This window comes from Elgaria multicarinata, chromosome 8 (genome assembly GCF_023053635.1).
Source record: "Elgaria multicarinata webbii isolate HBS135686 ecotype San Diego chromosome 8, rElgMul1.1.pri, whole genome shotgun sequence".
In the NCBI taxonomy this organism is placed as follows: domain Eukaryota; kingdom Metazoa; phylum Chordata; class Lepidosauria; order Squamata; family Anguidae; genus Elgaria; species Elgaria multicarinata.
In genome coordinates, this window is record NC_086178.1 from 50,994,427 (window position 1) to 51,009,651 (window position 15,225).

The 15,225-nt window shown below is 45.1% G+C and overlaps 2 protein-coding genes across 2 annotated transcripts in view; one reads left to right on the forward strand and one right to left on the reverse strand.

Annotated features, from left to right (window-relative positions):
• Window positions 1–3,638: 3,638 nt before the first annotated feature.
• Window positions 3,639–4,642, forward strand: LRRC3 (leucine rich repeat containing 3). Its single transcript, XM_063131534.1, has one exon. It carries the CDS (start codon window positions 3,764–3,766, stop codon window positions 4,547–4,549), a length of 786 nt encoding a protein of 261 aa, XP_062987604.1. The 5' UTR covers window positions 3,639–3,763; the 3' UTR covers window positions 4,550–4,642.
• A 5,208-nt stretch (window positions 4,643–9,850) lies between these two features.
• The window catches only part of TSPEAR (thrombospondin type laminin G domain and EAR repeats), a 42,460-nt gene continuing 37,085 nt past the window's right edge, over window positions 9,851–15,225 (reverse strand). The window contains exons 10-12 of the mRNA XM_063131535.1: window positions 13,156–13,343; window positions 12,738–12,839; window positions 9,851–10,340 (exon numbers count right to left, since the gene is read on the reverse strand). Of these exons, the coding sequence (XP_062987605.1) occupies window positions 10,187–10,340; window positions 12,738–12,839; window positions 13,156–13,343 (444 nt within the window). The 3' untranslated portion in view covers window positions 9,851–10,186. The remainder of the gene's footprint in view (window positions 10,341–12,737; window positions 12,840–13,155; window positions 13,344–15,225) is intronic.

Sequence of the window (15,225 nt, forward strand, 5' to 3'; positions counted from 1 at the left end):
GGTCCAAGGCCATTTGCACAAAGCAATTCTCTTTTTATGTTCCTTATTCCAGCCTCTCCCAACTTGGGGCCCTCCATGCTGGCTAGGGGATGCTAGGAGTTGTAGTCCAACACATTTAGAGGGCCCCAGGTTGGGGGAGGCTGCCTTATCCAGTCCTGTGTCACCACCCCCTGTAGATCAGCTGACCACCAGGCAGAGTCATATAATGCTTTTTTTTTTTACGTCAACAACCCGCAGCGCAATGTTGCTTTTATTCTCATGAGAAAACTGTGGCCTTCTACTTGGGTTTCCTCCAGTGTCCTACTTTTTGCAAAACACACACACACACAATTGCTGGAAAGTGCTCATACTGGCTGAGAGCCACCTCTTTCTCCTCACAACAGTGGCTGGAGCCCTTTCCACCACAGACTTGGCAAACAAAGTGCTATATTATGGAGGAGGGTGCCAGTGTGGGAGTGGGGAGTGGAATGAAAGCCCTTTAGTATATGTGCTTTAAAGCATGTGGGCCAGACAAGTTAAAAAAAAAACTTCACAGCATACAAAATGTTTTTTTTAAAAAAAAAAAAGGTGTTCATAGTCGGCCCTGTGTAGAATTTCACAACATGGCAAGACATGCCTACAAATGTATGTACCTGCATATGTGTGCATACAGGTGTTAGTTTCCCTTTCAGTATTAGAGTGCTCACTTTCACCAGAGGGATGTGAGGGCATGTTGCAAACCAGTGGATGCTGGTGGCTCCGATGTCAGTGGGGCAGTGAATCTACTCCAGCTTCCAGCCGGATCCGAGGTGCGAAGCTCCTTTACAGTTCTGACTGAAACTCCAAGTGGATTCACTGCTCTACTGACATCAGAGTCACCAGCCTCCACTGCTACAACCACCTCTGTCCAGATTTCTGTGCAGTGGTCTAAGGTTCAGAAGCAGCGGTTACACAAAGCGCTTCTGCCAACGGAGGACTGGTCTCAACAGCTGGGCCAGCCTTCCCCAGCCTGGTGCCCTCTCGATGTGTTGGACTACAGGTCCCATAAGCAAAGCTGCCTGGGCGATGATGGGAGTTGCACTCCAACCCAGCGGAAGAGGGAAAGGGGAGCTAGGCATTGGGGTAACAGCTGGAAGCAAGCCAGAACGGCCGCTTTTCTCACCCGCTCCCAGTAATTGCCAAGGGTCTGATAAAACCCATCCGCACACGTGGGCGTGGGGAGCGCGCAACTCCCCAACGTGCGGCGTGGCCATGCGCGCCTTCTTCTCTGTGGCCCGAGGGGAAGCGGGTGTTGCTTCGGAAGGTGCTGCTGCCCCTTTAAAAATCCACGGCTGCTTTGCCAAGGCGGCCGCGACAAGCAGGCGCGATCCAATTACAGCCCGTCTTCGCCATGAATGGCTCGCTGTGCGCCTGAGAGGAAGAGGAGAGGGCGGCAGCAACAAGTGCTGTGCGCAGCCTGCGAGTCCCCGCCGCTGCCGCTGCCCTCCGCTCAGGGTGTGGCGAGCAGGGAGCCCTCGTGCCTTGGTGCTCCCGGGCCGAAGATCCCAGGGGCGGGTGAGGCAACGGGACTCCGCTGAGCTCAGCTCAGGTAAGGCGCCTGCATCACCAGGTCGGGTAGGAGAGGGAGAGGCGTCGGGGGAGCGGTGGCCGAGGGAGCGCACGGTGGGGTGGCGCAAGGGATGCACGCCGGCGCCGTTGGAGAAGTGCAACCTGCGACTCATCCCACCCCCGGGCCGGTCTCTGGGGGCGGCTGAGCTCTGTGCAGTAGAGGCGGGTGGCTCCGATGTCAGTGGGGCGGTGAATCCGCTCCGGGGTTCAGTCGGGACTCTAAAGGAGCCGCCAGCCACTCCGGGCTCTGTGGATCGGCGCGTTTCTGCCCTCGGCGCCGCTTTCGTTGCAGACACCACGGTCGCAAGGAAACGTAGGCGGGATGCTGCGGCTCGATTTGGTGTCATATTTACACACACCCCTGGCGGAAAATCCGGACCAGCCGCTTCCCCACCGCCTGGCAGGCAGCAGGGACGGCCAGCCTTTCGACTTTATGACTCATCTACCTTTAATAGTTGGGGGAAAGGCGGCTTGTCGTGTCGTAGGGCTGCCGGGGTTGGAAAAGCGGGTCCCTCGTCCGCACAGCTCTTAAAGGTAAAGGAGCCTCGAATGGGAGAGCTCCACCCCAGGCAATCGCTTGTATGGTATGGTGGGAGCGGAGTAGGAGGGATTCCCCCAGGGGAGAGAGGATTCACCCCACCCCCACCCCGCCGGCTTGATGAGGTTCTCTGGATCACAACAGCCTGACAGTGGCTGAGATGCAGAGTGGGGTGCATTTCTCCAATGCCCGGAGCCCCGGTTTTCAAATCCAAAATTGGTGATTTCAGCCGATGCTTAAAAGGGCACATTGATAGACCACAGACTTCAACTGGTTTACTGTCATTCCCTCTCGTTGAGGAACTCTGGACATTGTAGTTCAGTCAGCGTAGCCTAGGGTTCTGTGCCAGACTTCTCTGCACCTTCAGCAGACTACAATTCCCAGGATCCTTTGGAGGGAGCCATGGCAGTTACACTGGTATAAAAATCCTACCAGTTTGTAGTTGTATTTACATCTCCCAGAATAGCAGGGTGAGGCTGACTGACAAATGAATCAAAACAGAAACATCAACTGTGCATACAGTTGCTGTTGTTTAATGGGTGGAGTGTTTGACCATTTTTATTGCATCTGTTTTTTCAACAATTATGCGGAGTAGATTTAGATAAGTAGAGCAGGAATCAGCTCCCCCTACTCCTGGTTCCCAAGGGCCTCACTGGGCGTTACACCAAGATAACCTCAAGTGGCCTTTTGTATTGTTGTTGAGGGGTGGGGGGGAAATGCTTCTGAAGGAAGTGATTTAAAACAGAGAAGTAAGCAGTGGGAGGGGGCACTTAACCCCTTTCCCACCCATCACTTCTCCACTCCAAATTGCACTGCCAGCTGCTTTCCCCCTTTAGACATGCACATGTATCTTTATGCTCACAACAATCACGTATTTTAAACCTCGGGGAAGAGTAGGGAAAACAGCGTGGAAAGGCAATTTGAAGTCAAGTAAAGACACGTGGAGAGAACCCCTTCCCTCCCACAGAAATTCCACTCTAAGGAAAGAGCGAGATGCTACAAGGAAAATGCAAGTTTGCCTGGTGTATGTCTCATAACATTAATCCTCCCCAACCCCATATGACGGAACTCCCCTGCAAATGTCCCTCTCTCCAATTATTGTAATTCCTCCCCACCCCCAGGTGTGTGATCCAACCCTTTTCTCCTCTACCCCCAAATAAGTGCCACGGCTGCATCCATAATATGCCAGCCAATGTGGATTTGGGAAAATGTATTTGCCAAGGGAATGTGTGTTAGTTTTGTCCTCCCCCCCCCGCACATTTGTTTCCTCCCCCATTGGAGTTTGAACTAGGGAGGGAGGGAAAGCTATCTGTCAGGGCTGTGTTGCATATATTTGCAGGTAACATTTGGTTAGGTTGTTCAACTGTGTACCATCGTAGATGCTAGGTCGGCTGTCATATGCTGAATGAGCTTAAAATGTCTTCCTATTGTCTGCCCCAATAGAGGATGCTAGCCCACCTTTCTCCACTCTGAAAAAGGAGAGGGGTGAGTGAATGGCCAGGCCACACCTGAGCTTACTGCAGACCAACCACCAGCTGTCTGAAGAAAGCGTTGTGGGAATTCCCAGTTCAAACCATTGTGAGCAAGACTCCTTTTCTTTGCTTTAGCAGCCATGCAGGACTGTACACGGCTGATTGGATGACCAGCATGTTTCTGGCAGCCGAGGCATCCTGGCCTGTGCTCTGGTTGTGGTCTCCAGCTCTCTTCTGCCTCCTCTTCTGTGCCCCTTCCGGTTGTTGCACCTCCTGCCCTGAGCAGTGTCAGTGTACCAACTACTCGGGAGCGACAGCTGTTCTGTGTAGTTCCAGCAACCTGGACGAGATTCCCAAGGATATTCCCAAAGACACCATGTTCTTGAAGCTGGATGCGAATAAAATCACTGCTGTCCCCAACAGCACCTTCAGGCACCTTGCCCACTTGCAAGAGATAGACCTCTCCAAAAATGCCATTGAGCAGATCGACTCGGCAGCATTCAAAGGGGTGGCTGATGGCCTGAGATTGCTTGATCTCTCTGGCAACCATATTCAGAGGATCCCAAAGGAAGCCCTGGTGAACTTGAATGCCATGATCCGTCTATCCAACAACCCCTGGCATTGTGAATGTACTTTGCAGGAAGTCTTGGGGGAAGTGAAACTAGACCCTGACTCGGTCAATGAGATCACCTGCCAAACGTCAGTGCAGGAGGAATATGCTGGCAAACCTCTGCTCCATATCCTTGATTCCGGCATCAACTTTTGCAACATGCACCAGAAAACTACCGATGTTGCCATGTTTGTTACCATGTTCAGCTGGTTTACCTTGGTCATTAGCTATGTGGTGTACTACGTTCGACACAACCAAGAGGACACAAAGAAGCACCTGGAATACCTGAAATCACTGCCTAGCACAAGGGTTCCTAAAGAGTCCATCAGCACTATCCTGTAGCCAGCCACTCAGCTGGAAATCCAGTTTTCTAAAGGAGGGAATGTTGGGTGGGATCTGGATCTTTTATTTCTTATTAGTTCTGCAAGGACTTTTCTATGTTGTTTTTTTAAAACAATGTGTTTAATAGAAAGGGAAAATGTTGTTGTTAAGCATCAAGGTCCCCATGTCCTGTGTTATGTTATGAACAGTGGGGTTCCGGCAGAAATAAGACAGCTCTGTAAAGAGTTCTACTTTCCAGGAGACTGTTTGGACACATGATTGTGGACACTGAAGTTTTCAATCAGGACTTGACTCAGAGGGAGAGATCTAAAAAAAAACCTGAGTGGAGCCACTGAAACCTTGACAACGATGCTCACAATCTCAGCAGGAAGGATGAACATTGTTGACTTTTGCTTGATACTTTGAGATACTGCAAAAATACTCTCAGGAGTTTTCAGAACCATACAAAATCCTGCCTCCAAATTCGTAAATTTTCCAAGCATGCACATACATAGCTTGGTGTAATTCAACTGTGTGTGTGTGTGTGAGTGAGTGTATGTATGTGATGACGAGGGGTGTTGCAAATCCAAAGAGGCTATGTACTTCTCTTGGACGTGCCCACTAAACTGCATCTGAAGCCCACGTCTCTTCACACTGTTACTAACCTGTGTTCAGTACCACCGCCAATACAGTGGGCATAGGAGAGGACCCCAAAAGACAACTTGAGCATATATTATATAGTGAACAATGCGAACATGAGAGTGAAATTGCCTATTTCTAAATATGCTTCCTTTTCGTATTGTGAACTCACCCATTCCTCTGGCCCTAATATGTACTGAAACTGAAAAATGGCACATGAATCGTATGTATAAGTACAATTAAAAAAAAAACAGCAGTGGCAACTCCCAAAGCCCAACCAGTCTTTCTAGCTGATAAAAAATTCTAAGTATACGTACTGCATCTAATTAAATATTGCTCTAATGAATAACAGCAAAAAACAGGGAAAGCACAATGCCAGAAGAACAGTCTCTCCTGGACACTGAAAAGGACAGTCACTCGGGGCCTTTTTCAGTTTTATAGCACAGTTTATGCACCCTTGCTACTCCTTTGTGGGGTGGGATGCAATGCACGTGTCTTCCTTCATGGTAGCATTTGGGTTGTCAAAATATCCCTCAGTCCAATACTCAAAACTGCTAGATTTTGATACTCGGGAAAAGACGATTCTTCTTCCACCACCCCCACTGGGCGCACACACTGCTTTTATGTGGTTTGTGTAGCATGTGGTTGCATATCGCAGGCAGAGCTATTGGGTGGGACATCCCTCATGATGAGTTACACAATTGCCTGAATTGTTTTGTGAGCTTAAAAAAAAGGTGGTGTCTCCGCATTCGGCAGCTGTGTTGCCACAGTACTGGATTTAGGGCCCATGGGGTCCCAGCCCTGGATCTATTTCCCAGGTCCCCAGATCTATTCCCCTAAGCCCCCAGTATCCATTGGTGCCAATGGAAGGTGATTGTGTGACTTCCTCATAAAAACCATTGGCTTTTGAGGCATCTTTTCATACCATTGCAAGTAATTTCGATTGATGCCGAACTACTGATTTGGGATGATCGGCGGCAGGGTTCAAATTAATTGAAGAATTTATTTTATTTGAGGTGATTTGGATGAGAAATTAATTGGCTGAGTTGGCTGTCTGTGATGTTTAAATAAATCCTAGTTATTATTTCTGAATTTGCTTATGTAGATAGAAATTAAGCATACACAAGTTTTATGTAGATTTGTGGCCTGTGGGCTTGGGCCCCATTTTTTTTAAAGTGCCTAGAAAAAAACCCGACTGAAGTGCTCATTCAAGGTTACTTAAAGAGAAAGGGGGAGAGAGGTTTAAAAGCAGAAAAGTTATCCTCTTGTTCTTCTATTTCAAAAATGTTTTTATTATCCATAAAATTTAAGTTCTGTAAAAATATATATTTTAAAATAAATAGAGTCTTCATGGGCAGGGTTACAATCTAATAGGCCTTTTACAAAAGAAAAGGGTGTAGGGAGGGAACAGGAAAGCAAGCAAATTTCAGGCACTGATTTTTCAACTGTGGCATATTCCCCCCATGGAGATTATACAGCCCAACCTGTGGGCTAGGAAATGCTATTATTATTACACACCCTGCTAGCGTCTCCAGGCGTATTCCTCTCCCTCCTCCTATTACATCCTCCTATAGAACCTACTCTTCCATTGCCCCCTGCTGGGTTTGGTAAGGAATTGAGCCATTTGTGGCCTGGGCTGAGCAAACCGGGTTGTATTAATTCAACCCAGCTATAGTATTAATGAGACAGAGGCCTTAGCTAGACCTAAGGTTTATCTCGGGATTGTCCCTGTGCATCTAAATGACACACAGGGGATCCCGGGAGCAGGCAGGGACGATCCCAGGATAAACCTTAGGTTTAGCTAAGGGGAGAGATGCTTCCAGACGAGGCTTTTAACATGCAGTCACTTTGCCTCATTCACAGAATTTTATGGGGGAGGGGCAGAGGCGGGGTCCAGACGTTGCCATCTTCCAGTTGTAACCTTCCTGTGCTTTCCCACCACTTCTTCCATCTTTTTTCTTTCCTCCAAAAAAAAGTCTGTTGAGGGAAAGATGGAATAGCTGCCTTTTGACTGATTGCGCCAGAAGCCCTTTATCTGGAGGCAGCCCTGCAGAATTTTGCTTGTTTGTGAGTGTATTAATTCCAAGAATGAGGCAGAACCTGGTTCTCTAATATTAGGAAAAGTCAATGTGTAGTAGAGGATAAATATAATAGAGGAGAGGGGAGCATCTGCAGAGAAAAATGTACAAGGAAGGCTGGTGGTGAACCTGAATATGTGGTCAGGAGCATTGCTAGGACTAAGGCTTGTCTGATGATTTAAGAGTTGTGACTGTATATCAGATGTTTTGGAATGGGTTTATATCTCTCATTCTCATGCCCTGTAGCCTTCATAGTAAACACATCCAAAGCACTGTGTAATGTTGCTTTCGTCTTTTGCCTCCAACAAGAGTCCTTATTCACCTACTACCATAGCATCCAAGACATACTTGGAACATGTATGGAAATGATGGTATAAAGAAGGGTTGTAGCTGGTTAGGCCGGTGAGTGCCAGCCCTAGCTTTCCTTCTCTGGTCCCAGCTGGTGGTCCCACCTCGCTTGCCTTTGCTGATTCTAGTCCTTCAGGCAGACTTTTCCAACTTTTGACTACAGCTCTCATCACATCTGGTCATTGAGTATGCTGGTTTTGGTGATGGGGCTTGGAGTCCAACATCCCGGGAGCAGGCAGGGACGACTAGTTGGGAAAGAATGCCTTAGAGGCTCTGGTCCCTCTATCCTTTGGGAAATGTACATCTGCCTGCAGCCTCATGTGCCCCCTTCACTCCAAACTCTATTGCCTCTATAGCAGCCTTTCACAACCTCTTGCCCTTCAAATGTTGTGGACTTCAGTGCTCCTAGGCCCCTGCCAGCATGGCCCATGGCCAGAGATTCTGGGAGTTATAGTCCAAAATATCTGGAGAGCAGCAGGTTGGGGAAGACTACTCTACATCCTTTCTTTTTGGGGGGCGGGGGAGTTGGCACTGGTGTGACTTAGTTGCCATGGACCGATCACTATGTGGTTAGTTTTGGACTAGCTGCTGCTATGGACCTTCTCAGGGGTGGAGGACAAATTAGAGTGGTCCACCCCAGGTGCCAGTAGATCCAAATATTTTCCTATATGCACTTGGGGAATTTTAGTATTGTCAAAGCCCTAGGTGACCTGAAGGATATAAAATGGCTCAAGCCATTGATGCTAACACTCCTAAGCACCTTCTCCCTCCTGCTTGAGCCAGAGTTGAGGGCAATGAAATGGGATGGACATCCAGGACTGCTGAAGGAGAACATGGGGTGAATCTGACCAAACATGGGTGAAAGACCATTTAAATACCTACACTGAAGTGGTGAGGGCAGCAAATTCCAATCCAAGACATTTTGTCACCTGAGGCAAAAGACAAGATGGCACGCACGCATGCACACTCAGTAAGTTTAATCTTACTACAACACAGAACTTCTTATGTTCATGTTCTTATGTTTTTACAAACATAAAACTGAATCTAACTTAAGTATCCACAGTAGCCAAGTAATGTGGAACTATGGCGTTACGGCAACTAAAGATGCATGTATTTCAGTTGGGATGGTGTTGAATACACCAACCAATAAGGCTTGAAGCAGGACTTAACTTCTGGAATGGTGCAAGTCACTCTGCTAGTTTTATTGGGGAATTACTTTCAATGTTGCAAATAGCCACCCAATAATAAATAATTCCATCTCCATATAACAAATGTGATTTGTCAATAGCATCCATTTATACAATTAAACATAACCATTTATAGACAATGACAAAATCCTTTGCAGCAACAAGTAGAAGTTATTCTTTGGGGGTAATTCACTGACTAACATGGAAGCAAGGATTGAAAAAGCAACAATGACATTGGGTTGGAATTTATTACAGAGATATCACAGATCCATACGATGAGGGACGAATGGCTTTTGCAGTGTCAAAACATACCTGTGTTTGTGAAATCCACAAGTGCGGTTTTCCTACAGCCTAAACATAAAGTCATTAAACATTTGGTTTTCCATTCATTGTAGTTATGCTGCAAAGCTGGAAACTCCCCCTGTCCCTGAATACTTGAGCACAGATCATGGACATTTTGTAGGTACAGGGCTTTCACCATAGCCCACTGACCTGAGCAGCTGTTGGAGTGCCATCCCATGTGTGTATGGGTTATATGTCATGCAGTTTGATTTAACCATAGCACTTTGTACTAACCAGGTAACTAGGATTCTAATTTGCTCAGCAAGGTTCAGATGTTTTCCCTTGAAATCCTGAGATATGGAGCCATAAATAATCTCTAAGCTAGTTTAGGAGCTGCAAAAGTGTACAAAAGCCAAATAAGCAGCTGGGTCTTTGTAGTCCCACAAAACCCACAAACTTCAGTATCTCATGTTCTGAGGAAACCTCCTTTCAAGTCTTCTGGGATCTTTATCAGGGCTCCCGATCTTTTCATAGCATCTCTGCCAGTGGAGTGTGCTTCAAGCAAATTAGCTGGAATATGCCCCCAAATGGTGCATACCCATGCTTTTCATATGAGCTGACAGCAGCAGGCATCCATACATCTGGGATCTGAAAGTAGTTAGCACAAATGCTTATGTTTGCTTCATATTTCTGAGTTGTGGATCAGTAGGGCCACAATGTGCTACAGGCACCTTCCTACCTCCACTTCCTGCTCCAGTAGCAAAAACATCCTCAACTTTTTACATAGAGGTGTAGATTACATTAGCAGCTCTTCAGGGTTTGGAAGTGTGTGTGGGTGTGTGGTGGGATGAAGCAAAGTCACTGTATTTTCTAGTATCAAAGGCCAGTTCTAATTTATATTCCTAGCCCACTCCAGGAATACTATAGTAGAAAGAGGGCTTAAAAACGGACCCCCAAAAGCCTCACACTCAGCCTGGTGGCATTGATCCTAAGGCAACTGTGGCATCCACTGGAGTGACTCCAAGGTCCATCATTCCTCATTCTAGCCCTGAGTAGGCAGGGCAGTTGCTCCCAGGTCCAGGCTTGCCCCTAGTTTGCAGCAAATCAAGGCATCTCTTTCCAGATCAAAAGGTTTTCAGCTTCAGCACCTTGGAGAGTGGTTCCCTTGCACTCGAATACATGAGGTATGAGCCAGTTGTAGTGTTGAAAGCTTCCCAGTCCCTACAGCCTAGTGTTGGAAGATGATGAACTGCTACAAAGCCTTCATATCCTTGCCATCTGCAGTAGAGACAAAAAGAATAACTCAACGCCCGTAATTTCCAATCCCACAGGATCCGATTCTCTCCCTCTTCTACCACTTTCAAACAGTTTTGTCTCTGATCAAATTTCTCCAGGAAATTCTCTAAAGAGAGAAACATCTTTAGCAGAAGCTCAGAGATCCTAGAAATATAGATGTTGGGCATACTCCTCCTAACCATATCAATGACATATTTGACAATACTGCTTCTATCATACTCTAGGGCTCCATTTAAACCAGACTTTTGCAGACTTAAGTCCCCAGATGTTGTTAGACTACAACTCCCATAATGGCCAATAGTCAGGGATGATGGGAGTTGTAGGCCAACAGCACCTAGGAATCTGAGGTTGGGAAAGTCTGTCTTAAACCTTTATTAAATAATAATAATAATTATAACAACAATAATAATAGATTGGTTTGGTTTGTACCCAAATTTTCCATCAAAAAAATGGGACTCAAGGCAGTGAACAGTCAAAGAAACCCAAGTTTTGAAATTAAAAACTTGGTTAAAACAACTATATTAAAATGTAGTTAAAAATACAACAATAACAATAAAATCAGCATTCAACTCAACAGACCAAAGGCCTGATCGAGGAAAAATGTCTTTGCCTGTCAGTGGAAGGACAGCAAAGAGGGAATCTACCTAGCCTTGTTTGGCAAGGAGTTCCACAGCCTGGGAGCAGCCACCAAGAAGGTTCTTTGAGCTAGACACTCATATAGAATCCAGAACTATTGTTTTCTAATGACTCAGGGGGAAAGGGAGATGTACCATGGCCATGAATTGGGAATGGTACACTAATGTGAACTAGTGTACTAGGAACTACAAACTAGGAACTACAAACTCTATCAAGAAAGGACAGTGCATTGAGTAGCTTGTGCAGCAAACATCTGTGTTCATGATTCCTCATCCAGCCAGGAATCTGTGTGCAGAGGCCTTCTGCATCTGAATGCCACCTCCCTGGAAGAGTATAATGAAGTCCAGAATCCAGTGATGGAAAATTGTTCTCTATACAATAACTTTAGGTCCATTGTCTTTCTGTCTTTCAGTTAAGGTTTTCACTCAGGGGTATGTGGCCACGCTTCATAAGTTGTTGCAGGTAAGAGCTTCTCTTCCTGACAATGTGCATCAACCAAGTTCTTCTTTTTGGTTATGTTATCAAAATAGGAAACTAGATTGGTCTGACTTGTCCCAGAGAAATGGAGAAAAGCAAATATAACCTCTATCTTTCTAAAGGGAGAAGTAAAATTGAAAGAATTACAGGTTACTCAGTCTGGTTCCAATACTTAGGAAGACACTAGAGAGAACAATAAAACAAAAAAAATGATGGGTTGAATCTAGATGTAGTTATACTTGGAGTAGACCCACTGAGATTAGTGGAACTACAGTTAACCGTGACTAACTTAGCTCCAATTGGTTTTGCTAAGTCTACACTAAATATGACTAAATCTAGATTAGACCCAATGTATGTATCTCCAGAGCAAAATTGAGTGATTGTTAACAGCCAACATGGCTTTATGAAGAATAAATCATGCCAGACTAACCTAGTTCCCTTCTTTAATCAAGGCTTAACAGAGAAGGGGAGCAACATTTTACAAGGCTTTTAGCCAAAACCGAAATGACATCCTCCTGGAAAAGCTTCTGGAACATGGATGGGGATAAGGGGTTAGAAAATATTGGTAATCAATTATCTGGGAAATTACACTCAAAAGGCAAATTAACTAATACGTAGAGGAATCTAATGACATTCTAGAGATAATTTCTGGAGCTGGTTTTTTCCCCCAATATCTTTGGCCTAGTTCACAGATGTACTTTCCTTGATTACTCAAAAATGAATGTGTGAATAGATTCTATTGGAAAGTATCGTATTTGAGGTGAAGTGAGCAGGTGATGAGAAAGTTCTGTCTGTGGTGTTTTATCTATGATGGGCATTCACTTGTAAATCACCACTTGACACTGCATTTAGCAAGCAATAAATATGAACCTATGAAAGTGAACCTCTCAAGAGTGACTTGTACAATTCATGGAGTATACAAAAGCAGAAGGCCTTAGTCAGGGAAATTTCAAGACTAGGAAATCCTTGGACTGCAGCTACAAAATTTATGTTATCCCTTCCTGTCCTTTATGATAACCCATGAGTCAATCATATGCCACAAGGAGCAGAAGGTGAAGGCAGATGAATTTGATCATAGGTTTTCTTCCCTGTATTGGTTACCATCATAAGATATCCCAATAGAAGAGACCACAGTGACAGTAGAGATTAGCCCATTCTACCTTCTGAACAAAGCAACTAGTAATCTCTCTCATTTTTATTCGCTGTAAAAAGTACAGATATGAATCAAGCTATGAGAGTTTGGGAGTTTTGCTCCTGACTTCTTACCTGTAAATAATACTGTTTACAGAGAAGGTCACTCCATCATAGGAATTTGCTACCACCAAAAAATGATCTTCTCCCACTGAAAAGAACTCCCAGTCCAGAGCACTGCAGCAGAAACCAGCCAAACATGAAGAGAGAGCAACAAACCTAGAATCACTGGCAAAGACATCCTATTTCTATTTAGTAAATAGAACAGAAGGCTTTTATCATTTTCCAAACTGAATGTAATTTCAGAAAAGTTAGCATTCTTGTCTTTCTACTATACACTTCTACTGGCAAGAACAATTTAATTAAGTATTCTAAAATATTCAAATCCTACAATATATAAAAGAATCAAAACATTCCGGAAGCCAAAAACACATCCCTTCCTCTATCAGAATTGCACAATGACAGTGTTTTGAGCATTACAGAAAAGTGGCACCTGTAAGTAGGAATGTCCTGGAACTTGACAAACATCTGTGCAGTGATGTTAAGCTCATAGATGGAAGAATTGATGGCAAAGTCATTGTCCGGGGCAACAGGGCTACTGTCATAGCTGTGACTGTTTGCCACAGCGAGAAAGACTCTGTCTTGGATGTGAAAGACCTCCCAGTCGGCAGCACCAAAAGTCTAGGAGAAAAGAGAAGGCAAAAAGAAAAGCTTTGCAGAAAATGAGTAACAGCTCTAGAAGGATGATCTCATCCCACCCAATACAATATACTGAATATGTGGAGGAGATGTCTAGATCATTTCTCTTCTCTCTCAGGGAAAAAGCAGGTCAGCATAAGTATTAGTCTGCACCTACAGGCTGAGCATCGGTTTCCATTAAAAGTTTGTACAAACAGTATGATTTCTGTTAGTAAACCTTTGGCTGTGAAGAGTACAGAAATTTTCCCCTCAGGTTGAATTTCCATTACGGAGAAAATTAATTTTACTGGCCCTTGAACCACAAATCATACCTGCTTGCCTACCCGATTCTTCTCTCCTGATAAAGGCAACCAGTGAAACTGCTGGTGAGATGGTTAATCAGGTGATTGTGAGACTAGTTGCAAGCACACATGGGACAGAGTCTGTGACTTCTACTCATAACAAGGAAAGAAGACTCCAGCCCAATGCCCCCTCCCACCCAACCCCAGCCCCAAATGCCTGAACCATTCCTGGAAGATTAATCAGTGAGCATTTCCCTACCATTCCACATAAATGTTCAGGCAGCCTTTTAGAAAGGGACACGCCATCAAAATTAGGAAGAGCTGCCCCCTTCCCCTGCTCCCCCCCCATTCAATAACTCTTTCTTTTTGATTGAAGTAACTTCCTCTTCCTCCCAAGAACTAGGAAAAACATATCCTCATTATTATTATTTTATGGAATAAAGAAACTTTTCTCCAGCAGCAAGACTTGTACATATGTTTGAATAGTTGTTACAGAGGCAGACCTAACAGTTTCTCTCATGGTTCCTAATTTTAAAAGCCATCCAGACAAGTCAATATGTTCACTCTCTTGGTTTTTACTCAGGAATCCATATGCTTAGGATTTAAGTGAGAGAGACTTCTCTGCAGTGGCCCCTCACCTTTGGAACAAGCTATCATTGGGGGTCTGCCATGCTCTGCCATTGCAGGCTTTGAAGACGGTCTTAAAACATATTATTTTACCGTGGCCTTCTCTTGATATGAATGCTATTGTTGCTTCTATTGCCACTGTTGTTGCTGCTGGTTTTATTGTTGGCTTTTATTATTTTGATTGTTATTTTATGTCTATGCTTTTACTGCTTTTAATACTTTAACTGTTTTTATGTGTTTTATTGCTGTAAGCTGCCTTAGGAGGGCTTCTGCCCTGAAAGGCGGCCAAGAAATGTCTTAAATAATAAAATTAAATAATTGCAGTTGTGAAGAAAGCAAAGGCACATTCCACTCTGCAAAGCCATGTTCTACTTTATTTCCTCCATAGCTGGATTCTACTGGAAATATTGCTAGGAAAATGTAAGGCAAAGGCTTCTTTCTATTCTCTGATTCATAAAAACATAAGAAGAGCCCTGCTGAATCAGACCAAGGGTCCATCTAGTCCAGCACTCTGTTCACACAGTGGCCAACCAGCAGTCGACCAGGAACCCACAAGCAGGATACGTATGCAACAGCACCCAAGTTCCCCAGCAACTGGTGCACACAGGCTTACTACTGATACTGGAGATAGCACATAGCCATCAGGGCTAGTAGCCATTGATAGCCTTCCCCTCCTTTATGCATAAGAACAGAAGAGGAGCCATGCTGGATCTGACCAAAGGCCTATCTAATCCAGCATTCTGTTTGTACAGTGGCCAACCAGATGCCCATGGGAAGCCCACAAGCAGGATGTGAGTACAACAGGCCCCCTGCTCACTGCATGTTCCCAGCAGCTGGCATACTGCCCCTGATGCTGGAGGTAATGTATAGCCATCATGACTAGTAGCCATGAATTTGTCTCATTCCCTTTTGAAGCCATCCAAGTTGGCAGCAATCGCTCCATCGTGTGGTAGATG

Excerpts from the sequence above, each read along its gene's own strand:
- LRRC3 (XM_063131534.1), top strand. The coding sequence starts at position 3,764 with ATGACCAGCATGTTTCTGGCAGCCGAGGCATCCTGGCCTGTGCTCTGG.